General features: G+C 51.0%; 1 protein-coding gene across 1 annotated transcript in view; it reads right to left on the bottom strand.

Moving 5' to 3' along the window:
- Positions 1–24840, bottom strand: part of MATN2 (matrilin 2) — a 102081-nt gene that overhangs the window by 10175 nt on the left and 67066 nt on the right. Inside the window, exons 10-15 of the mRNA XM_040972693.1 lie at positions 20611–20733; positions 17603–17725; positions 17261–17383; positions 7391–7513; positions 5070–5192; positions 1886–2008 (exon numbers count right to left, since the gene is read on the bottom strand). Coding sequence (XP_040828627.1) covers positions 1886–2008; positions 5070–5192; positions 7391–7513; positions 17261–17383; positions 17603–17725; positions 20611–20733 — 738 coding nt within the window. The remainder of the gene's footprint in view (positions 1–1885; positions 2009–5069; positions 5193–7390; positions 7514–17260; positions 17384–17602; positions 17726–20610; positions 20734–24840) is intronic.

The following is a 24840-nucleotide window of genomic DNA, read 5'->3' as shown; positions in this document are numbered from 1 at the left end:
ACACAATGACAGTATAAAAGTCATTCAGTACCATGCTTTTTAATACTTAAAATATTTTGGGGACACACTGAAAGCTGCCTTGTTCCTAACAGTTGCATCATAGTCTATTGTCTACTGGTATCATAATTGATGAACATTGCGTTAAGGGCATAAAGCCTTGTTTTCAGTTTCTTGGTTGCTATAAATAGCTGCATAAAATATCCTGATGCCTTAGTCCTTTTTATGTTACTATAATGAAGAACCTGAGACTAAGCATTTATGAGGAAAGCAGGTTTGTTTAACTCCCAGCAGCTGCTCCATCTCTGGTGAGGGTGCCGTGGCTGACCAAGTCACATGGCAGGGACACTGAGAACAACACACGGGCGAGAGGGACCACAGGGACATGCCAGGTTCACTTAACAACAACCTGCCATCACAAGTCATGCACCCAGTCCCCTGAAAGTGAGAATTCATTCACTTACAGAAAGTAGCACTTACTCTGAAAGATCCAGCGCTTCTAACTCCTGCAACACCAGGACCAAAGCTTAGCAGGAGTTTTTGGAAGGAGGAAAACCATGTTTTAACCACAGCCCCTTGTATATATGACTTTGTAAGCACTATACATGTCTGTGGACTCAACTCCAAAATGCGAGATTGCTTTCAAAATAACACCAAACTGCCCTCCAAAAGACCATACCAATTCAGACACTCACTGATCCACATACAATTGTTCATGACAACACACCTTGGCCAACAGAGAAATGATCAGTTTTTCTCAAGGGTTGTTTTTCTTTTTTCCAATATTTGAAACACACTGATTGAGAGAAGCAAACAGGGACAGGGAGCTCCCATCTGCTGGGCCATTCCCCCAAAATAATCACAACAGCTGTGGTTGAACCAGGTGGAACCAAAGAGCTGAGAACTCCATCCAGGTCTCTGCCACCGGTGGCAGAGCTCAAGGAACTGAGCCATCACAGCTGCCTGTCAGGGTCCGCATTACCAGGAAGCTGGAGTGCAACACCAGTGTGAGAAGTTGAACCCAGGTATTCAAAACAGGGGGTGTGGCATTTTAAGCCACATCTTAACTACTGCGTCAAATGATTGTTCCCTAAAAAACAGGTTAAAAAAATAGTCATCCTAGGAATGGGTATTGCGGCACAGCAGGTTCAACCAGAGCTTGTGCCTCCAGCTTCCTACATTCTATGTCAGAGTGCTGGTTGGAGCCCTGGCTACTATGTACTTCTGATCCAGCTCTCTGCCAATGTGCCTGTAGGCAGCAGGGGATGGTTCAAGTACATGGGTCCCTACCACCCATGTGGGAGACCTAGAAGGCATTCCTGGCTCCTGGCTTCAGCCTGGCCCAGCCAGGCACACATTTGATTTGTGAACCAGTGGGTACAAGATTTCTTTCTCAGTCCTTTTTGTCATTCTGCTTTCCAAATAAATAAATAAGTCAATTTTTTTAAGATACCAGAGTTCTTATATTATTTATTACTCCTTTTTTCTGCCATTGTTTTTTATGTTTATGCCATGTGTATAAAGGGATTCAATACTCTGAGGTTATAAAATAACTGGGGTTTCCTTTGCTTTGCTGCAGTTTTATTTTTGGATTTGGATCTATACCCCTTTCTAAAACACCACTCCCTGAATGGGATTCCCCTGCTCGGAACACAGCCCAGTGTCCCTCACTCCCCACCATCCGAAGATCACGCTGGCTTTCTGGCTGCTTAAGAACTTACTGTTAACCAAAACCACAAGTGTTTCTGCAGACGCGGCAGCTCATTCGCCTCTTCCCCATTCTGCATCTGTGCACACACGCTCCTCTGTATGAGAGATGCAGGGGTGAGGGAAGGCGGGCGTGCTGAAAAAACAGAGCCCAGCAGACAGCCAAGTTCAGATCACTTACGCTTGCATCGTCTCCCATCCTCCGCAAGAACGAATCCCTCGGAGCACTTGCAGATGTAGGACTCGCCCTGGTTCACACACATGTGCTCACAGCCGTGGTGGGTAGACTTGCAGATGTCCTTCCCTGGGGAAGAAGTGAGGGGTTGGGGGGAAGGTGAGTGACCCCATTGGAGTCATGCAAGGCGAAAGCTGGGAAGAAAGCCCTTCTTTTCAACCTCCATCTCCACTCAAATCAGCTTCCCAGCATCCTTTGTAGCCTTGGACTTGCATAGGCAAAAGTGCAGGCAAAGCATCTCTTATAAAGCTCATCCTGGGGACTGGAGTGATGGTGTATTGTGCCAACCCTCTAGCTGCGGTGCCAGCGTCACATGTGGGTCCTGGTTTGCATCTCAGCTGCTCCATTTCTGATCTAGTGCCCTGCTGATGGCTTGGAAAAGCAGAGATGGACCAAGGCCATGGGACTCTGTACCCCCATGGGAGATCAGAAACAGGCTCTGGGAGCCCAGTTTTGGACTGAATCAGTTCTAGCCTTTGCAGCCATTTGGAAGTGAGCTAGTGGATGAAATCCCTCTTGCTCTCTCTCTCAAATAAAGTAAATAAATCTATAACAAAAGAAAGAAGAAGAATAAAGAAAGCTCTGGTTGGGGCCGCAAAACCTCTGCCTGTGATGCTAGCATCCCATATGGGCTCTGGTTCGGGTCCAGGTTGCTCTGCTTCTGATCCAGCTCTGTTCGTGGCCTGAATAAGCAATAGAGGATGGCCCAAAGCTTGGGAACCTTGCATCCATGTGGGAGACCTGGAAGAAGCTCCTGGTCCTGGAACTTTACCTTTCAACAACAACAACAAAAAACATTTTGAAGAAACAAAGAAATAAAAGCAAGCTCAGGCTTCCCTAGGCCTGAGTGGTCACCAGGAGGATGGGTGTCTGAGCTCACTATGAATGTGAGCGTTGTTTCATGCGCTGCCCTTCAGATATTTGTTTTCCATGGAGATCCCAAACACTGCATTTCGATTGTCTCATGTGTGAGGTATGTGAACTCTGCAAAGTGGTTATAGTCCTTCAACCTTCCTGTCATCCTGTGAAATGGAGGAAGCAGGGACAAGTGCTTGCAATGTACAGATGAAAACACAGACCTCAGCAACTCCCTGAGAAGCCCTGAGGTCTCCAAGCACAGCTGAGGCACTTGCTGGGGAGTGTGTGAAGGCCTAAGCTCTGGCTCTGGCCCTCTAAAAGGAGAGAATTCACACCAACACCAGCATCAGGGATTTCAGACCCCTCACAGAGTGAGGAGAAGCATCTGTGCTGTGGGCTGTAAGCATCTGTAAGGCTGTGGGCGCCATTTGCTTTGGCCCTGCTAAGGGCAGCCACAGCTGATACTGAAGATTCAGTACCTCTCTCTAAAACAGGCTAATTTCTCCGCTGATCATTTTGCCTGGCCTGTGAATGATGCCGTATATCTCTATGAGGCTCTTTTTGGCAGACTAGAGGTTCCCAGCCCTGTAGGGTGGGGATAGTGGAATCTGACTTAAGGATGAAACTGCAGTGGCTGAAGTTAGTGCTGCATGTACAAAAGCTCACAGTTCGGAGTGGTAAATGTCTGTGGGCAGGTGCACATTTACAGAAATGAAAGCATACACAAACGTTTCGGGAAGACAACACACAGCAGAATAGACTTGGGCTCTGCAGAAGGGATATTGTAGGGTATAGTTGAAACACCACCTGGTGCAGGGGTCCCTGCAGGATCGGATCAGGATCTCCAGGAAGGGAGGAATGAGGATGATGCGAACACCCCACCTTCACCCTACTTTGTTAATCCGTAGCGGCTCCCAATGATCTCAATGGAATCTGGGAAGAAATCCCCATACATGAAGCTCAGAAGCAAACAGACTGATCTTGCCTAACTCAAAAAGGACTATTCCAGGGCCAGTGTTGTAGCATAGCAACTTAAGCTTCCCTTTGAGATGCCAGCATCCCTCATGGGCACAGGTTTGAGTTCTGGCTGCCCCACTTCCATAGATAGCTCTCTAACATGCCTGGGAAAGCAGCAGAAGATGGCCCAAGTTCTTGCGCTCCTGTACTTACAGGGGGAACCCAGCCTGGTTCCTGGCTTTAGCCTGGCAATGCCACAACTGTGCCACTTGAGGGGAGTGAAGCAGTGGATGAAAGATCTCTTTCTCTCCTCCTCTTTTATCTGCTTTCCAAATAAATACAATAAATTCTAATAAAATAAAAAAGGATCACCACCGAGCCAGAGTGTTGCAAAGGGAGGCAGGTATGGTCTAAACCCGCAAAGTGGGGATGAGTAGCTAGAATCTCGCAGTGGAAACAAATCTCCATCAATGCTTCTTCCAACACCTGCCTTCCTGAGCGCAGGTAGGAACATCCCTGTCTTTCAGTGGGTACTGGGATGGTTCATTTTATGGAACCCTTTGCCTGGGTGATAGTCCTCAGTTTGATCAAACATCAGCCTACACATTCTAGGAAGAGAACTTACAGATGTGATGAACAATTCCATCAACTAATAGACAACTCTCCACCATGTGGGTGGGCCTCATCCAACCCAGAGAAGGCCTTAGGACAAAGAAACCAAGGTCTCCCAGGAAGAGGGAATAGGGCCTCCATGTGGCCTTCAGACACCAGCATTCCAGCAACTCTTCCTTGATTCTCCAGCCTGCCCTGCACACATCACACCTTCTAGCCACACTGCCGTATGAGCAAATCCTCTAGACAAGTCAATCTTCTTTCTTTCTACACTCACTCACACACACACACACATATATATAAACAGATAGATACATATACACACACTACATCTGTTTTGCTGTAGAACCCAAATGCATTAACTAAACTCTCGGAGTCTATTCTGAGTGAACTGCAGAAACAAATGACAGAGAAGATAGAATTAAAAAAAATCATTGGAGTAGTGTGTTAAGCCACTGCCTGCAATGCTGGCATCCCATATAGACACTAGTTCAATTCCCAACTGCTTCACTTCCAATGCAGCTCCCTGTCTGTAACCCTTTATGCTGACTGTAAGCCCAGAAGACAAAGACCCTCGATTAATCCGTGATGCCATAGCGACTGCTGACAGACATTCTACTTCTGTCCAGTAGTGACAGGCACTGCCCGGGACATCCACACAGTTACTGAGGGAAGGGCCTCCGCTCTGCCCAGAGCTACTTACTGCGGCAGCGTCTGCCATCCTCTGCCAGCCGGAAGCCATCGAAGCACTTGCAGATGTAGGACTCGCCACGGCTCACGCATGTGTGTTCGCAGCCATGTTCCACATCCTGGCAGATGTCCTTCCCTGCGCATTGTAAAGCAACGTGAGAACCACCTCGCCAGAGCAGATGTGGCACGGAGCTTCCCTCGGAGGGGCTGCCTGCCTCAGCCATGGACTCCAGCACCACGTGAGTGGGCAGTCAGGCTGAGGATGCAGGTCGGCACCTCCAAGTCAGATCACCCCCACTGCCATCCGCCTGCACATGCTTTCTAAGTCTCATAAAAGTGCAATGGGTTAGAGACCAGTGCGATGGCTCATTTAGCTAATCCCCCACCTCTGAGTGCCAGCATCCCATATGGGCTCTGGTTCTCATCCTGGCTGCTCCACTTCCCATCTTGCTCTCTGCTTGTGGCCTGCGGAAGCAGTAGATGGCCCAAAGCCTTGGAACCCTGTGCCCACATGGGAGCCATGGAAGAAGCTCCTGGCTCCTGGCTTTGGATTAGCTCAGCTCCAGCTGTTGCGACCACTTGGGGAGTGAACCAGCAGATGGAAGATCTCTCTGTCTTTCCTTCCCTATGAAGATCTGCCTTTCTAATAAAAATAAAAATAAAAATAAAATCTTAGGGCCCGGCATGGTGGCCTAGCAGCTGAGATCCTTGCCTTGAATGCGCTGGGATCCCATATGGGTGCTGGTTCTGGTTCTGGCAGCCCTGCTTCCCATCCAGCTCCCTGCTTGTGGCCTGGGAAAGTAGTTAAGGACGGCACAAAGCCTTGGGACCTTGCTTCCTGCATGGGAGACCCAGAAGAAGCTCCTGGCTTCAGATCAGCGCAGTACCAGCCATTGCAGTCACTTGGGGGGTGAATCATCGGATGGAGGATCTTCCTCTCTGTCTCTCCTCCTCTCTGTATGTCTGCCTTTCCAATAAAAATAAAGCTTTTTCTTTTAAAGATAAAAGAAAAAAAAAAACCCCACACTGCCACAGCCACAGTTTTTGATGCCCAAAGGGAAACCCTGGTGAGATGATGCCTTAAGAGATTAAACCTCAGTGTAAACAACACCAAAATTGAATTTTGACTTTGTCCCTGATGTAAAATATGACTTACAAGACTCATTTTGTTTTCCTATCGGAAAAATTGAGCTGTCTTTTCTTCAAATACTGTTGGCTTCTGAAGCCCAAGAAGGTAGTGACTGACGGGTTGGAAATCAAGGGCTTGAGATTTGATGAGCAGACCAGAGATAGTTCTGGAATTTACAGCCGGGAATCACTTTGAGGCTACTAACACTGGCAGTTTCATGTGGGCTCCTGCATCTCTGAGAATCGGTCCTCTGAACCCAGAAGTGGCCTCATCGTCTGGTCATCTCCATGACAGCAGCAGTAACCCCATTAAAGACAAACACATGGAGATACAGAGAAATTCACCGACTCTTCCAGCTAACATAGGCCACGGCTAGAATTGGACTCAGATTTCTCACCGTGCAAAGGGTATCAAAGTTCACAGAAAATGCATAAGGCAGAAACTATGTGTGGATTTTAATTTTTTTTTGCACTCAAATCAACTTAGCCTTTAATTCCATTTTCCCATGAACCTTTAGAAATATGCTTGCATGTTCTTCTGCTACAGTTAAACCATACTCGCCTAAAAACAGTACAGAGAAAGCTCATATTCCCTAGGCCAAATTTCCTCTACCATTTATTAACCTATAATAATAGGGTACCTTTTAAAAATAAGATTTATTTATTTTTATTGGAAAGGTAGATTTACAGAGAGGAGAGAGAGAAAGAGATCTTCTATTTGCTGGTTCACTCTCCAAGTAGATGCAACAGCTAGAACTGAACTGATCTGAAGCCAGGAGCCAGGAGCTTCTTCCAGGTCTCCCAAGCTGGTGCAGGTTCCCAAGGCTTTGGGCCATCCTCTACTGTTTTCTCAGGTTATATGCAGGGAGCTGCATAGCAAGTGGAGCATCCAGGATACGAACTGCTGCCCAAATATAATCCCGGCACTTGCAAAGTGAGGATTTAGCCATTAAGCCATTGTACCAGCCCCTACATTTATTTATTATATTTTTAAATAATGAATGAATTCACACAAATCCACACCATTAGTAACCAAAATCCATTGACTCAGTTTTTGCCTGCTGTCCTTCCATCCCAGGATCCAACCTAGGATCCTACATCACATTTGTGTTGTACAGCACTGAGCTGGGAGAGTAATTTACACCAAAGATCGGGACAGAGATGTCACACAGTGATCTGAAATGGTCCCATGAGGCAAAGGCTTACTTCTGCAGGTTTTCCCGTCTTCCCGGAGCAGATACCCTTCAAAGCACTGGCACACGAAGGAGTGGTCGTGGCTCACACAGGAATGCTCGCAGCCATGGTCCCCCAACGCACAGGCATCCAACCCTGAGGAATCACAGAAACAGGAGAAGAAACGGGCGCATCTGTTAGTGGCGTAATCTACCCTGCAAGACATATCAGACACCTGCCAGGAAAAGAATGACAAGCCTCTCTTGTGTGTTTCTGACTCTGGAGCATGCTTATGAGAAATCTCTTAGTACAGAGTCCACACAAATAAAACAATATAATCACCTCCACAGGAAGAGTGCACCTGAGATGATAATCTACGAAAGGAAATAGATAAATGAGCTCTAAATATGACAAATAAGTTTAACTTCACTACATACTGGCAAGTTGTCTACAGATCCACTTAGGTACGTGTGAGTGTGTGCCACAGTTAGGAAATCCATTGATTCATTTTTTTTTCAAACAACAAACACGCCCTGAGTCCCTACTCTGAGTCCGACTTTGTTCTGCATTCTGGTTATTTAACAGTGAAGAAAGCACATTTTCTGCTTTTCTGAAGCTTACATTTGGCAGCAGGTGGCATGGGATATGGAAGACAAACAATAAACAAACACATGAAGAAGCAGGTGGGGTAAAGTCCAGTGGGGAAAAAGCCAAATGGGGAAACACAGAGGCCCCTAGGGGAGCAGGAGGATTTGCTGTTTCATGTGGTACAGATAAGCAACTGGACACAGCCCGAAGAAGATGGGAAGCACTTGGGGGTATCTGAGAAAGGGGATTTCTAGCCAGGAGGGGCAGCATGTGCAAGCTGCAGAGCTAGGAAGTGGCCTAGCCCATTTCAAAACAAACAAACAAACAAAAACAAACAACAACAACAAAAAAACAGAAAAAAAGACAAGAATTTCACAGTTGGTTGGGACGTTGGGAGAGAGTCCCCTGGAGCCAGGTTGGGGCCGGGGCCAGTGAGTGAGGTGGGCCAGACCACGTGGCACGCAGAGGCTGCGGTTGGAGCAGTGTGAGGAGGGCGGTTGCCACAGGGTAGCAGCACTGCAGAGCTCCGGTCTGACTCCCTTTGAAAAAGGCCATTCTGCAGAGAAAGCAGGCTGGGGAATCCTGGAGAGCTGGGAGATAGATGCCTGCTCCACCAGGTCCGGTGGCCCAGGCGAGCTGGTGAGAAGTGCCCAGATGGAGGCTGTGACATTCATGGAGTGACTGACAGCAGGAGTGGGACAAGCGAGTAGGATGACCTCGAGGCCACTGAACTGAGCCATCCAAATGCAGCCCTGCCATCCAGGAGCCTGGGTGACTTCTGGGAGAACAGATCTGTGCGCCTGTCAACACCAGGCTGGTTTTCTATTTTGTTCAAGTTTTAGCTTATTAAAAAAAAAAAAAAGCAAGAGAGAGACACACAGACAGAGGGAGTTTCCATCCACCAGTTCACTCTGCAAATGCCCACCATGGTTAAAGCTGGGCTGAGAAGGAAACTATCCAGGCTTCCCACACAGCGACAAGAGACTGAGCTCCTTGAGCCATTGCAGCTGCCTCCTAGCATGCAGGATGCCGGAACTGACAGCAGAGGTGGACTTGGACCCAGGCACATCAATATGGTACTCAGGCAATCCAATGTTGTTGTTGCGCCAATGCCCATCCCACAGGCTGATATTTTAAAGCTGTTGAGAACAGGTGGACAGTGACTTTTTGGAAGAACCATACACATATGATGCTTTCACACAGAACAGAATTCTCACAATGGAAACACATCTGTTATGAAATCAAGACCCCGATGCACAGGGTGCAATTATAAGCAGGCACGAACCTGACACTGTCTCGGTCAAGCCTTTTTGCATTGCTCTCTCTGTAGGAGAGTCCCCTGAGCCATCCTGGATTTGTTAAAGGCAGCTGCTGTTCCTCTCATTGAAGAGTGAGGGAAATTCTGATTTGGGAATGTGAACAGCTTGCCAACACCAACAATTAGCAAGTGGAAGAATCAGACTAAAAAATGTTATCTTATGACAATAGGTCCCATGTGTGTTCTGACTCCACCACATTGCTATATTCCCAAGTAAGCTTTCAAACACAAAGGGAATTTTGCCTGTCTTTCTTGGAGCAGAAGAGTGCTGCCAAAATCCCCAGACAAAGGGAAAACGTCGTTAAGTAGAATTATGGCTGCAGAAGAGATTCCAAGCAGAGCTGGAGTCTCCTGGTCGCTTGGAACGTGACTTGCCTCTCTGGGCACATTCTGGGCTCATTCGTCATGAACAGCAGGTCCTGATCACTTGGGGGGCAGTTCCTCCAAAAGAGACAGTAAGCAGAGAGTACAAGTGAGGAAACCATGATGCTGATGGCTGGCAGCAGAAGGGAGTTCCACCACCCTATAATAGACACTGCATTTTGCAAGTCAATAAAATCGTGAGAGCTCTTTTAGGTCAGTTTTAGCAAGCCAGGATCCAGAAGACTTCTAAGCATGCATTTGCAGCGAGAGCCTGCCCCATGCCTGTTCTGTCAGTTCCAGCCCTGGCCTTCAGCTTGAAGAACCATGGAAAGTCTTCCCCTTCCAGGCTGGCCTGAGCCGTGATGGTCCCAGCTGGCAGGGGCAAACAGCGCTGCTGAATGGGAAACTAGGTGCCCACTGGGCATGTCCTCAACCCTGGGCTCTCCTAGGATTTGTAGCCTTGCTCTTGGGCTTTGCCATTCATAGCTGTTCGGAACTTTTGTTCCATGCATGCTTTTAAAACCTTGCCTCCTACTTAGAGTGTCTGCTCAAGAACCAGCAAGTGAGTCCTACTGCCAACCCCATGTCAGAGCCACCTGCAGGATGGTTCTCCAAGATAAAGCACAGGTGAAAAGTCATATGTGAAGGAGGCAGAGGATGGTGCAGGCAGAACCTGGCAAAGTCAAGTACATGAAACTGAATAACAGCATTCACATAACCGCATCCCTTGGCATTCACTCATCTGTGTTGTTCCCTCCTTCACTCTGGGTCCAAGTGGCCAAGAGCATGGTCACTTCTCAAGTTATCAGAGACACAGGGGTTTCTGTCTTGGCTGTTCCCTCCCTGTGTATTCTCACTCTCATGTCTTGATTGCTCGCTCTGGGGCTAGCCATGAGGCGAGTGGTCCTGTGGAAAGGCTTGTGTTACAAGGAACTGCAGCTTCCAGCCCATAGCTCATGAGCAGCTGAGACCTCGAACAAACACATGGTATGCTTGGAAGCAAATTCCCAGCTTCACACACACCCTTGACCTCGTTCAATCTGTCTTCTTTCCAACAAGCAGCTCTGCTCACAACGCTCCCTCCCTTTGCAGGGAGCAGGAAGACTTCCTGGAAGTTTCTGGCTAAGACAGAAAACCCTTGGTAAGGCTTGCACCACCTGCACTCCACCCTCACTTTCCTTCTGCATTCAGTCCAACCTAGGAAGTCAATGCTCTCCCTGAAAACCTCTTTCTCACCAACTGACATTCCCTACTTAATCCTTATTGAACTAACCCTCTTCTAGGGGCTAGCATTATGGTGCATGCCACACCTGTACCCTATATGAGCACCAATTCGAGTCCTGGCCGCTCCACTTCTGATACAGCTCCTTGCTAATGTACCTGAGACAGCAACAGAAGATGCCTTTAGTGCTTGGTCCTCTGCCACTCACATAGGAGATGTGGATGGAGTTCCAGGCTCCTGGCTTCAGCCTTGTCCAACCATAGCTGTAGCAGCTAACTGGGGTATGAACCAGTGGATGAAAGATCTCTCTCCCTCTCTCTCTCTCTCTCTCTCTCTCTCTCTCTCTCCCTACCATCCCCACCTTTCCAATAAATAAAGTGGAAAAAAAAAGCAAACAAAAGCCCTCATCCAGCCCCTCCCTGGCCTCTCCAAACACCAAGTATTCCATTATTTGTGCTCTCTGGATCTGTGTCCAGCTCCTCACTGGGCTCTGAGCTTCATGAGATCATGGGCTGTGTCTGCCCTTCTCTCCTGTTTCCAGCATCATCTCATAATGCCCTGGCAGGCAACAGGAAAGACTTGTTCTTGTTGAACCAGAGGAGACAGTCCTTTGGTTTTCTGCTCTGAAAATCCAGTCATAAGACCTGCTACCCAGAGTTTAGTGCAGATGTTTTCAAGAGAACCCCACAGGTGTGGCCCTGGGGGGCAGCTGGGCTCCTCCTTCCTCACACACTTGTGCGTGCGTGTACACACACACACACACCTGCCCTGCAGAACACAGAGCTCACATCTGGTCTGCAGAAAGTCCAGGGATATCCCTGTTAGGGATATCCCAGGCTACTGGAAATTCAAAGACCCACATGTGGCAAGTGGGAGGCCACAGAAGGAGTGCTGCTGTTAACTTCCTGACTGTGAGCTTATATGTTTCCTGTCTGCCAGGTCTGCCAACCAAGCTGGAGTCTGCTTGTCTCTAGCACCAAAGATAGGGCTGTACAGGAAACCCCTTCAGGGGCTTCCCGGCAGGTACCAATAGCTGCTGTTCCTGAGTCACCACCATACGATGCCTTCACCCTGGGGTCAAGGGTGGGCACCGCAGTGTCGATGGATTTCTTCCTCCAAGCCAGCTACTACTCATCCTGTGGGAACTAGAAGGGATCAGGTCTAACCTCTTGGTTTCAGACATGGAGAAGACTTCAGAAAGAGCAAGTGACTTTCCCAAGGTCCCACCATCTGCAGAGGTGACTTGTCTGAGCTGTACTGGGGCAGAGGTGCGACTAGGTCACAATCTGTCACCTCCATTTTTCTGATCTTGTTGTATATCCATGGATCATCCTAGCACAACAACATCTGCTTGGACAGCCTGCTAGGTTCTCGGACAATAAAGGAAGTGTCCTTCAGAAGAGGCCAGTCGGCAGGGCCAGCCTCTGAACAACTTCTGCAATAACTGACAGCTGGAGGGCATGCGTCACACCTGCTTGTCCAGGCCCACACCTCGCTAGACTCTCTCTTTTTTAAAGAGTTATTTTATTCAGTTGAAAGGCAAAGTAACAGAAACACAGGGAGGGGTTGGGGGGGGGGAGAGGGAGGGAGAGAGAGGGAAAGAGAGAGAGAGAGAGAGAGAGAGAATCTTCCATCTGCTGGTTCACTCCTCTAAACGGCTGTAACAGATAGAGTTGGGCCAGCCTAAAGTCAGAAGCCAAGAACTCCATTTGGGTCTTCCATCTGGGATCAGGAATCCAAGGCCATCACCTGCTGCTTTTCCAAGCACATTGGTAGGGAGCTAAATGGCTAAGTGGAACAGCTGGGATTCCAATATGAGAGGCCTGAGTCACAAGCAGTTTAACCCACTGTGCCACATGAAATTCTGCACTATTTCAACACTCAAAACACTGACCTCTGTGTTTCTCTCTGGAACCTTGGCTTGCAGGTGCCATTCCCTACACTTGGGAAGCAGCAGTTCCCTTCCATTTCTGGCTAACTCTCTCTACTCTACCCTAGGCTAGACATCTCTTTCTTTAGTCTAGATAAGGGTTCCTCTGGCACCACTCCTTCCCACATCACAACTCCTGCCACCCAGAACAGATGCTGCATCTTTAATATCCAGCCAAGACGTCAGTTAGGGGGCCCATATGCTACGTCAGAGTGTCTGAGTAAGACTTCTGGCTCTAGATCCTAACTCCACTTCCTGCCAACGCAGGGGACGCTGGGAGGCAACAGGTGGCTTGAGCCATGGGGTTCTTCCCAGCTATGTGAGAAACTTGGGTTGACTTCCAGGCTGCTACAGGCATTTCGGAGAACAAATCATCATAAGGGAGCTCTCTTACTCTCTCTCTCTCAAATAAAAAATACTAAAAATATGTATCTTTATGGCTTTGTAAATTAAGCCTCTGCCTGTAGTATCAGCATCCCATATGGGCACCAGTTCTAATCCCCTCTGTTCTACTTTCGATCCGTCTCTCCACTAGGAGTCTTGGAAAGCAGTGGAGGATGGCTCAAGTCCTTGGAGCCCTGCACCCACATAGGAGACATGGAAGGAGTTCTTGGCTCTTGACTTCAGACCAGTCAGCTCCTGCTATTGGGGCCGCTTGGGAAGTGGACCAGTGAATAAAGGCTCTCTTTGTCTTTTTTTTTTTTTTTCCTCTTTCTGTAACTCTGCTTTTCATGAGAGAAAGACAGCCCAGGTGGGAAACCCTCCCTCAGGGACGGGGTTGAGAGGGCCTGGGAGAGAGAGGGAGATCTCCGGGTGGGGAGAAGGCTCTTTCTCCTCCTTCAGGCCCATGTCAGCAGGTAAGGACTCATCCTCAGCTAGAGCTTTGCTATGGGTGAACAGAAGGTTCAGGTTATGGCCCACTCCTTGGAGCAGGCGGGAAGCAGGAGGGGCATGCCTAGCAGCCCCACACGCCCACAGCCTCTGTTCCCCACATCTGGACTGTACATCTGGTGAGTCACACACGCCCACTGTGTGCCTGGGTATGATGTGACAGACAGTTGTTCTGCATCTGGGGTTCCACGTTCAAGCTTAGGAGAACTGATCCCAACCACAAGAGAGAGAGCCATGGAGGCTACCTGAAAAACACAGCTGCCTGACTTCTAGAAGAGCCAGCCTTTGCTAGCTCAGGATGGCACGGCCTGTGACCATTCAAGATGTGGCTGATTGGAGATGCTGCGTTTGGAGGGCTTTGCCCCCATGGGGCCAAGATTCGGAGGTCAGGGGACCGAGGTTCAAGTCGGAGCCAGCCTGAGGGTACCAGCCCCCTGCCTATGTTGTTTCCACTGCCTCACACTGCCTTCTCAGCAGGTGGAGAGCCAGTCCCCTTAACTGAGTTTCCCTCCATTTCCCATTCCTATGTGGCAGCAGGTACCCGGAGTTGGGCCTCTGAACGGATTAGGTTTCCAGGAAGGTGGGACCCTGGCCCACAGGACCAGTGTCCTTCTAAGAAGCAGCACCTGAGAGCAGGTGCATACCTTACTGCCCTCCCCTCCCCCGTACCCCACAAGCAGGCACCATGCCAGAGCTAGCACCCAGATCCTTGCAGTTCAAAGAGGACCCCTGTAACAGTCCTTGGTGGGTATGTGTGCTTCTGGAAGCAGGAGGACCCTCCAAGGAGAGCAGGTCATGGGGGATGGGGCTCTCTTTAGTGTGGGAGGAGCCTGTTGCTAAGGAGGCCCACTAAGCAAATAGGGCACTCTAGGAACTCACAGGCATTTCTGCCTGAGACCCCTCTGGGACACATACCACCCTACGAGAAAGAGGCAACCATAACCAGTGCCAGATTACAGATGAGCAGGCCGACCCAGGGAGAGTCAATTTTCCCATATGGGGCAGCAATGACGAGACTGAAATCCAGTCCTTGAACTCCTGGTCTAACATTCCTGTGCTCTGCTGCAGTGTCTTTATCAGCAGGAACCAACGGCCACAGAGTCAGACCTGGCAGGTAGGGCCACGTGCCCTGCAGTGGGGGAGGAAGTTCCCCCATGGGATGACACACGAGGAGTGGGCTGAGCAACCCCCCTCCGGGGATGCAGGACAGATGGGAAGGCACAGGCCCCCCTTCCCAGAGTAGGGGCCTCCCGTTTGGGCAGAAGCAGTGGAGGCTTTGGGGAAGACCTAGCACAGGGGTAGCTTTCCCACAGGCCCACTGTAGGAGTTCAATTGGAATTTCTTCTGGGGGACAGTGGGAGCCACGGAGAGTTATAGAGTAGGGAGTGGACCCTGTGCCAGGAGCCACGGTCTCTGTCCATTCATGCTCGTACTCACTTCACTTGATGCAGCATGTCCCACAGACTCTGACTTGGTCTGTGACCTCTGACCTCCAGGAGCTCACAAGCCTGGTGGGGCAGAGGAGGGTTGTGTGTTCCGTGCACATCTGGCCTGTGGACTCTTTCTTGGTGTTGAGTGCCCTTGCTCAGGGTCTATCTCAGGGAATCTTCTGGAGAGGGGAGGTCTTCCAGCAGCTGCTCCAGTGTGTGTCCCTAATGGCTAAAGTCCAGGATAGCCCCCAGGGAGAGCTGGGCAATCAGAGACCTTGGGGTCAGGGAGCCAAGATTATGGAGTAGGACAAGAGTGGCACCCACTCTTCTCTCCATGCTTCAGAGAACCTTCTAGAAATGGAGTGGATGGTTCTTCAGACCACCTACCCCTGCGGCTCCAAGTGGAGGCAGATGAGCTGGGACTCCATCACAGCTCCCCCATCACAGCCATCACATCATCTGGCGGAGCTGGGGGACACACACGTGCACTGAAAATTTGGCCCATGATTACAAGACAGGGCAGACAGGTGGCTGTGGACGTGTGATCCCATATGCATCTGTCAGCCAGTGGGAAAAATGCTTCTCTCATCCACAGTTCCCAAGGCTACTTCTAAGCCATCTGATTCTCTCGCACATTCTTGTATAGCCATTCCTAAAGCTCTGAATTCACTGCTAATGACATGGTCAGACACTCTTCACAGGGATGAGGTCAGCATGTCATTAGTTACAAACACACTTCGAGAAAAAAGAATGGCATGGAAAAACAACAAAGGCACAATCCAGATGTGGATCTGGATGTGCATGTGTGTGTGGCGGGGGGAGAGACAAAAAATTGGTAGGAGAAAGAGCCATATGTTTTTGGAAGGGTCCAGAAGAATTTCTTAGAAATATGGCATCCTTAGTCAGCTCTTGATTGTCATAGCAGAGAGGGACAAAGAAGAGACACACCATCATGAAAGATGATGGAGAGTTCAAACACTCCTGCGAACCCCCTGAAATGCAGATGTTACTTGACACACCCCTCCTTCTGCACCCTAGGGTCCCCACATGCCCCTCATAGCTGGCTGCAGCAGCAGCCTATGAGGTAGCAGGGCAGGGAGCCACCAGCAGCCAGCGTGACTTGGACTGACCAAGCGCCAAGATCCACGAGACGATTCCAGACTGGGGAGAGATTTTTTTTCCCCCCACAGGTGGTGAAGAGACAGGTCCGCCCAGCCATGCTGTCAGCCGGCATGAACAGCTGATTTCCAAAGCTGGATGAGTTGGGCTGTGGCCATGATGGTAACAGCCGTCATGGGCTCTAACCCGGGAGACAGCAGGATGCAAATGACAGTCCTCCATTCCCAGCGCTATCGTTCTGAATGACTGATTCATTTCTGACCACAGTCTGCTTGGGAACACAATTGCAGGGCAGCAAACACAGGGGAGCTGGGGGCCTGGGAATCGGTGCAAGGACAGTGTTGCTCCGGAGCCTCAGCCTTGCCCCAGGGCTGACTTGGCACCCGACAGAGCACAGTTTGAGTCCATTCCTGGACAGCTGGCCACCTTAAGCAACTGACCCAGCTGCAGTTTTCCACCTGTCACCAGCTGTGACGATGCTTCTGTGTGGTACAGCACCTGTCACTCGGCCAGCAGGTTGTTATCACTTGTGGGCACTGCTGGCTGGCTGGGGGCAGAGTGGAGAGATGAGAACTCTCCACGGCTCTAGCTGGGGTGCTGGGCTTAGTGCTTCGGATACTCATTTCCCACATGGGAGTACTTGGGTTTCATGCCCTGCTCTGGCTCCTCACTCCAGCTCCCTGCCAACGTGCCCCCTGGGAGGCACTGGTGGTGGCTCACACGCCTGGGATTTGGCCATCCATGTGGGAGACCTGGATTGCATTTCAGGCTCCTAGCTCTGGCCCAGTCCAATCTCAGTTGTCACAGAATTTAGGGAGTGAAGCAACAGATGAGGAAGTGGGGAAGGAAACCCAGAGGAGGTGGGGAGAAGCCACCGCCAAGGCTCAAATGCTTACAGGTTGCAGTCACACATGTTCCCGGGAGACCTGTGAAGGCTGGAAGTCCCGAAGGCCTACGGGACCACACCCAGCCCAGCATTGTCCCTCCACGCCCTCATCCCCTGCCTCGAGTTCCGCCAGTCACAGGTCCCCCGCTCACTTACTTGCACATGTCTTGCCATCACTGCGGAGCACATGTCCGTCTGGACACTGACAGGCAAAAGATCTGTCCGTGTTGACACAGGAGTACTCGCAGCCATGGTCGCTCAGGAGGCAGTAGTCCACCCCTGCAAACCAGGGGGAGGCCGCTGGCAATGATGATGGGACCGAGTGCCCCTGCAGGCATGCAGTCCCAGCAGACACTGCGCCTGCTCCTTCCACCCCCAAACACACACCTCAGAGCCATGGGAAGGATGCCACATCCATTCCCATGGCTGTGCAGTCACATGTACGTTTCACCCCTCTGGCAAACCCGTGCCTAAGCAGGAAGCTGGAAGGGGACTCACGGGAGCAGGTCTTAAGGTCGTCGTTGATGAGGAAGCCTTCCGAGCACTGGCAGACGAAGGACTCCTCCGTGTTCAGACACAGCTGCTCACAGCCGTGGTCCTCCTGTGCGCAGTGGTCTATCCCTGCATGGTACATACACAGAGAGAGAGAGAGAAAGAGAGAGCGAAATCAAGGAACTGGCCGTGGAGGGGGCAGCAAAGCAAACCTGCCTGGACACCCAGGGAGCCCTACCTAGGGAGGGCTCTGCTCTGCCCACCCTTCCAGTCCTGCTTGCTTTTCTTGCCATCTCCCCATCTGAAGAGGCAGGTGCAGCCAGCACCAGGGACTTCGCAGAGGCATTCTACCCCAGGATCGTGGCAGGCAGAGCCTGTGAGTGTACCGGCATCATAGGGGCCTCTTCCTCAGCACAAGGAGGAAAGCTTGGGGAGCACATTGCCAGCCCACGCAGCAGTGCTTAGGAGGGAGGGTTGTGGCCCCAACTCCATCGTCTCTACGTCCAGGTTAGGATGCCCTGAATTTAGAGACGGGCACAGTTGTGGATCTTCCCGTGGGCCTGGGAATGTGGCAGCAAGAGCAATTGATAAACACAAAGCCCTCAGGACGAGAACTGGCATACAACAGTCCCTTAGTGAATGCTCAGTATTTTTATCAAGGGGTGCTGAGTAAAAACTCCTGGTGTCCTTTCTCTTAGAAATACAACAGGAAAAGGGATTTTGCTTGGTTTGGTTTACCCTTATCATCATGACACACAGATTCAGAAAACAAACTGAAGCCCAGGCCTGCATGGGTGGCCCATCTGGCACCCTGCCCACTGCACAGCTGGTCCCTGGGCTGCAAGCCCGCAGTGGTGATAGACAGGTCCCCCCTTCTCATCGGCCCTGCAGGCTGCCTTCTAGATTTCCCGGTTGGAAAAAAGGCATCCCCGGAGACTGGACAGGCACTTGGGTGAGGTCACCTCTCCCACAGGGCGTGGGACTAGTGCCTTCTGGAACATTCTGCAGGTGGATGCTCCTTAATGCAGCATCTGCAGGATCTCAGGTACCATGTGCTGGTCCTGCCACTTCCTGGTCACAGGACCCTGGCGAGGGATGGCGTCTTTTCGTGCCACCGTTTCCCTCATGGTTAGGAACAAGGGCACAAGAAGAGCTCATACCAAGCAGTGCTTGCAAGTGGACTCCTCAGTAGAAACGGCTTTGATCCAGACTGAGAGCTGACCACATCCCAGTCTCTGGCTCAGCTCTGAGCTTCTCTAGGCTCCCCAATGCATGCTGGGAGAGGAAGGTAGGGGGAGGCGCCATGGCCTTTCTGGAGCAGCCAGCAGATCCCCACCCCCAGAGCAAGGGGGATTTCACTAGGACGCACCATCAACAGGGGCATCTCTGGGCCAAGGGCAGGCTCCTGCATGGACTCAGTCAGAAGCCAATCACAGGAGTGGCAGTGGGGGTGCTGATGTGGGCTGCCACTTCCCAGCTCAGAAATCCTTGGGCCTCAGACAAGAACTTAGCTGGTGAGACCCTGTGCCCCGTGTTGCCTGGGGCTCCCACCAGGTGTGAGGTTTCCTGAGGACACATTGCCTGCACCTGCTACTTCAGCTGTGATCCTCCCGTTCCACAGCTAGGTGCTATTCTCACCGTCTCCTGCTGGCCCCAGAGCTAGAGCGAATATGTGGCTCCCTGGCTGGCCACAAAAGGCCTCTTGCGTGCAGCCGCGTCCCCAAGTGTGAGCCTCTGCTCCCAGCCCTGCCAAGCCAGGGTCACAGGGACGCTCTGGCAGCCCCCTTGTGTCACCTATCCAGTTGGCACCTACAGAACACCACGGGATCCTGCAGCTGGCATGGCCTGTGAGTTCCCGTGGGTTTACATCACTGAGTGGAGCGTTGCTGTGGCTCACTGCAGGACAGCCAAGGAAAGCCTGCACCAAGTGCCATGCTTCTCAACTCTGCCTGTGCGGCATGCTGCAGCCCTCCAAGACCCTTCCAGCTTCCTGTCTCAGAGGGCTTAGATTTGAATTTAAGCCTGACTAAATAGAATGAGCCAAAACTTGGGTATTGGCCCTCAACAGTAAATAACGTTGGTGGGGCCAGCACTGCGGTACGGCAAGTTAAGCCACTACTTGTGGTGCGGGCATCTCATATGGGCACTGATTCAAATTTTGGCTGCTCCATTTCCCATTTAGGTCCCTGCCCATGGCCTGGAAAAGCAGTAGAGGATGGTCCAAAGCCTTGGGCTGCTATATCCATGTGGGAGACCTGGAAGAAGCTTCTGGCTCCTGACTTCTGTGTGGGCCAGCTCTGGCCACTGTGACCATTTGGGGAGTGAACCAGTGGGTGAACGATCTCTCTCTCTCTCTCCCTTTCTTTTAAGTAAATAAAATCTTTTTTTTTTTAAAGATTTATTATTATTAATTTTTTATTGGAAAGGCGGATATACAGAGAGGAGAGACAGAGAGGAAGATCTTCCGTCCGATGATTCACTCCCCAAGTCAGCGCAACAGGTCGATACTATGCCGATATGAAGCCAGGAGCCTCTTCCGGGTCTCCCACGCGGGTGCAGGTTCCCAAGGCTTTGGGCCGTCCTCGACTGCTTTCCCAGGCCACAGGCAGGGAGCTGGAAGGGAAGCGGGGCTGCTGGGATTAGAACCGGCGCCCATATGGGATCCCGGGCGTGCAAGGCGAGGACCTTTAACCACTTGCGCCACCGCACCGGGCCCAGTAAATAAAATCTTAAAAAAAATTTTTTTTGATTACCAGTTATTAGTTTCAATCTTGGCAGCATTGTTCCAAACAACTTGTATCTATGGGATTCTTTTCAATGCTATAACCGAATGTTTGAGGCTACAAGAGTAGTAATGGTCCCATTTTATGGATGAAATAATTGAGGCAAGGGAGGGCCCATCACTCCTATGGGAAAGCCAAGGACTCCAGGGGTGCCTGCTTGTTAGTGGAGCAGGTGCTGTGTGTGGCTCGCCTCCCTTTGGCCCAAGGTCCCTGCCCAGGTTGCATACTCACGGCTGCAGGTCTTGCCGTTGGGGTCCAGGCTGTAGCCCCGGCGGCAGCGGCAGTAGTAGCTCTCCTCTGTGTTGACACATTCATGTTCACAGCTGGGCTTGTTCAGGGCGCAGTAGTTGATCCCTAAGGGGAGAGAGGGTACCCGCTCCTTAGACATGCAGCTTTTCCCAGGAGCCATGCTGAGGGAGCTACAGGGAGCTGCTCGCTCTGGGCAAGGCAGGAGCTACCATCCATCCACTGATGGTGACATCACCAAGCTGGCCCGGAGCTCGACAAAGGCAAGGTCAAGGTGACTGCCCTGGAGGGGTTCAGGCCCCTGGCCACAGTAAGACGGCACAGAGTGGGGATAGAGGCCAGCCCCTGAGTCTTAGGGACTTGAGGTTGGTGTCTTTGCCGAAGATGTGATGATGGCCTTGATGGGAGCAGAAGTGCACAAGTGAAGGGCGCCAGAGGGATTGAGGGAGGGTTTGGAAGGCCACACAAAGGCAGGGCATGAGAGCCAGGGGCCACATGTGGGCGGTGCCAGGAGCTGAGGGGACTGCAAGGGGAGGACACAGATGGGGCTGGCCCTTGCACACTACAAGACAGGGCAGTGGAGGCTCTGGATAGGTGGCGGGGACCGGGAGAACGGAAAACTGCCTTTACAGGGAATGGGGAGAGGCAGGTGAATTTCAGTAATCCAAGATGCTCTGCAGAACCCAGAGAAATCAGCCGCTGTCCTCAGGGAGCTGGTCTGGAAGACACCCCAGATATATCCCTGTGGATTCTCCCAACATTGGTCCTTTCTCTCTGGTATGGCCAAAGATCAAGTGGAGACTCTACTGATAACAGACAGAGTCCATGGCAAGGCTGTCCTTCTAGAAAATTGGCAAAGCTCAGCTTTGTCTCTTCCTCCAGCTGGTCATGGGGGAGCTTCCGTCTAGAGCAACCTCGACAGTGACCTCGGACAGCAGGAGGCAGAATAAACAAAATCTCCTCTTGCAAAAGACCCAGCTACTTGGGAAGTCAGGAAATGGCAGTTCCAGGGAAGAGGGTTTGCTTGTTCTTGGGGAGAGCATGGCAGCATCGGAATCATGCAACGGGAGGTGACACAGCTCCCTACGGCCAGTTCCCTCGCCCCCATCATCTGCCAGCAGACGGGAGCTGCAGCACAATCAGTAGCTGGTGAGTGATTGGTTTCCTGGTAGGAAATGTAAAACCCCACATGCAAACAGGCTGCAGGGGATACGGGAACTGTGACAGCGAGCCCAGTGAGCTTGTGGAGGTTTCAGGGGAGGGAAAGGCCGTCATGACCTCACTGGCTGGGCTGGAGCTGTTTCACTGCACACCATTGTTCGTTTCCCGAGGATGTGGCAGGCACTGTTGGTTGTCTTGCCAACAAGCATTATCCCACAACCTCCAAGGCATGAATCATGGCTGAGCTAAGTCAGCCTGGCAAACATGCTCCTCTTTGTAAGAACTTGGTCTTTAGGAATGGGGACAGGCCCTAGATCTTGCTAAAGTGCACTGGCCATTCCAAGGAAAAGACAAAAAGTGCCTACAGAGAGAATGCCTATTTCTACCCTCTCTCCTTTCTGCCTTTTGAGTCTAGGAGTGTGAAGATGTGATGCCGGGTGCTGCAGCAGCCACTTTGCAGCCATGAGGTGACACATGTGAAAACAAAGCATGCTTTTCCAGAGCCAGACAGCATTCATCAATCACAATCAGTGGCTCCCTGGCATTTCTGGTTTGTATGAGGTCCTCACGACTGCCTCCCTCCCTGGACTGACTTCTGTGGCTGCAGACCACATTATTTTTCTTCTTCCTGCCATCCAGGGCAGTCCAAAAAGCAACACCAAGAAGGCCATCACATTTCTGCAGCATCTTGCTACAGCTGGCGGGGTCACTCCCATGACTGATTTGTTCCTGGGGCCCCACCTAGACAGACAGGCCAGCCCAGGAGTCTGTGTTTGGCCTTGTGGCCACAACTACTCCCATCTCCAACCCCATGATGGCACAGTCCAGGAGGAAAACCCAAGCCCAGGTGAAGAGAAAGGCCCCATGCCAGCTCAGAGTCTTCCGGAGAATTCTGGACTGAGCTTTTTAACGTCTACTTTAACTAGATACATCAAATCTCTTAGGAAAAATAACTGCTTCTTAGATTTGGAGATAAGCCCACACTCAGCATCCATTTACTTCTCATTAAATGCAAACGGTGCTACCCTGAGCTTAAGGATGGCAACGCTCAAGTCACTGGAGACCTGACATCCCATCACAAATTCCAGCCTTGAAGCCCAACTCCTCTCTCTTTCCTCTGAAGCGCAATGCTGCAGAGAGCCGAGAGCACTCCCTTCCACTCCCAGCTGTCGGCCATAGCCGCCAAGCAGGCGTGCACTTCTTCAAGGCAGTGGCAGCTCTGGAACTCTGCCTGCGGGAGCCAAGGGCGGGTCTCGCAGTAAAGGCCGTGGCCATGTGGCAGCAAGGCTGGGGGAAAAGGGCTGATGAGGATACTAGCTTTGTCTTGGATGAAAATATGGGGCACCTGGCTAACGAGAAAATGGAGCAAGGACCACTGACATCACAGCCTGCAACTGCCCCAGGGGTGAGCCAGTTCTTGCTGGCCCAAATCACTCGTTCCTGTGGGCTTGGCCCCTCCTCCTCCCTTGCTGACAATCCCAGTCTTGCCCAGCTGCTTCTCCCAAGCATCTCAGCAGGCAGGGTGTGGAGGGAGGGAGTGGTCACAGGACCAGACGATCTCCGACAGTTGCTAAGAGATGCAGAGCTTCCAGCCAATTCTCCTCTGCCCATGGCCATATGCCTGTGTTGATGCCTTCACACACTCCTCCCCTCCCACGCACATACCCCCAGGAACTCACAGGAAAGCTTGCAACCAGGACAAGGGTCCCAGTTGAGTCAGAGCTCATGATCCCCTCACCAAAGAGCTTTGGGTCCACAATATGAGCCCACCTGTGAGAGATTCTCTGAGGGTGTGGTCAGCCCTGACATACTCACCCCTAGGAAGAGGTGCAAATAGCAGGGAGGGGAGTGAGCATGCCAGGAAAGCCAGCCCTCCCACACCCTCTAGGCATGTGTGGTCCCTAAGAAACTATCCCATCGAATTCTTTGCACATTCTGAATGCTCTCCATTCAAATTCCCACTGAATGCTCGAGTGTCTCCAGGGTGTACATGCAGGCGAGGTGGAGGGAAGGATCTTTTCCAGGAGAAAGTTGGTTTCAAAACAGCAGCTCTGCAACCCTCCACCACTGCACTTATTAGAAAGAGCTGGCCAGGTCATCTGTGCTCTCAACAGGGACAGGGTCCAGTGATGCTGCCCACTGTACTTGTGTAAATACATACACAGCGAAACCTTCCAGAACTTGGGCCTGCCAAGCTCATCCTTGCTGTCCAACACATCACCAGGAAGAAGGAATGTGTAGGATAATGCATCCCTAGATGGACATTCCAGAAAGTTCTGTGATGGACATTGGCAGCCTGACTGCAGATGCATGAGGGGAACACCACCTTTTTAAAAAAAAAATCACACCTTTCATGCCGAAAGGCAACGTTTCTAAAAAGACGGAAGAGCTCACATCGCAGCTGCAGCTTCTCCCAGCTGCTGCATCTCCCAGGGACTCATTTATCCACACAGCACACAGTGCACTGATGTAGACCTGGCACTCATTCAGCATCTCTGTTGTGTGGTGGGCCTCCCATTCTGGTAGTAATCTCAGGAACAATCTGGATTAGACGCATCCTTCTGAGGGTCCCTGCTCTGCAGGTCTGGCTAGGCTCTTTGATGGGCCAGGTGCAAGCATCTGGTCTACCCAGCACATCCTCAGTATCCTTTTGCTGACCCCTGTGCTCATGAATGTGCTGGGGTCTCCCCCAGAATCTTATTTTTGTTCTTCGTTTCTATCCAAAATGACAAAGCTACTATCTCCCTGCTCTGAACATCCCCAAGTGTCTGATCTTGCACGATGGACATGATCAGTCTGTTTTGCCTCATGTCTACAGGACCCCACCTTTGCTGATTCAAAATCCCAAGCCCACATCCTGGGGCAAAGGAGAAGACACCTTCATTTAAGACAGGTGGGAGCACCTCAATGTGGACGGGCTTTGACTTTGTTCGGTCACTGTCTGGTCAGATCCAATCTACTCAACCTGGAAAACTCATCATCAGAATACACCCTAAGATAACCCAAATCATGCCCACTCGCAGGCTCCAGGGAGTTAAAAGATACAGCCAACAA

The sequence above is a fragment of the Ochotona curzoniae genome, unplaced genomic scaffold (genome assembly GCF_017591425.1).
Source record: "Ochotona curzoniae isolate NIBS_2020 unplaced genomic scaffold, NIBS_Ocur_1.0 contig_2318, whole genome shotgun sequence".
NCBI classification, from domain to species: Eukaryota; Metazoa; Chordata; class Mammalia; order Lagomorpha; family Ochotonidae; genus Ochotona; species Ochotona curzoniae.
Note: the sequence above shows the minus strand (reverse complement) of the source record. Positions and strands in the feature narration are given on the sequence as shown.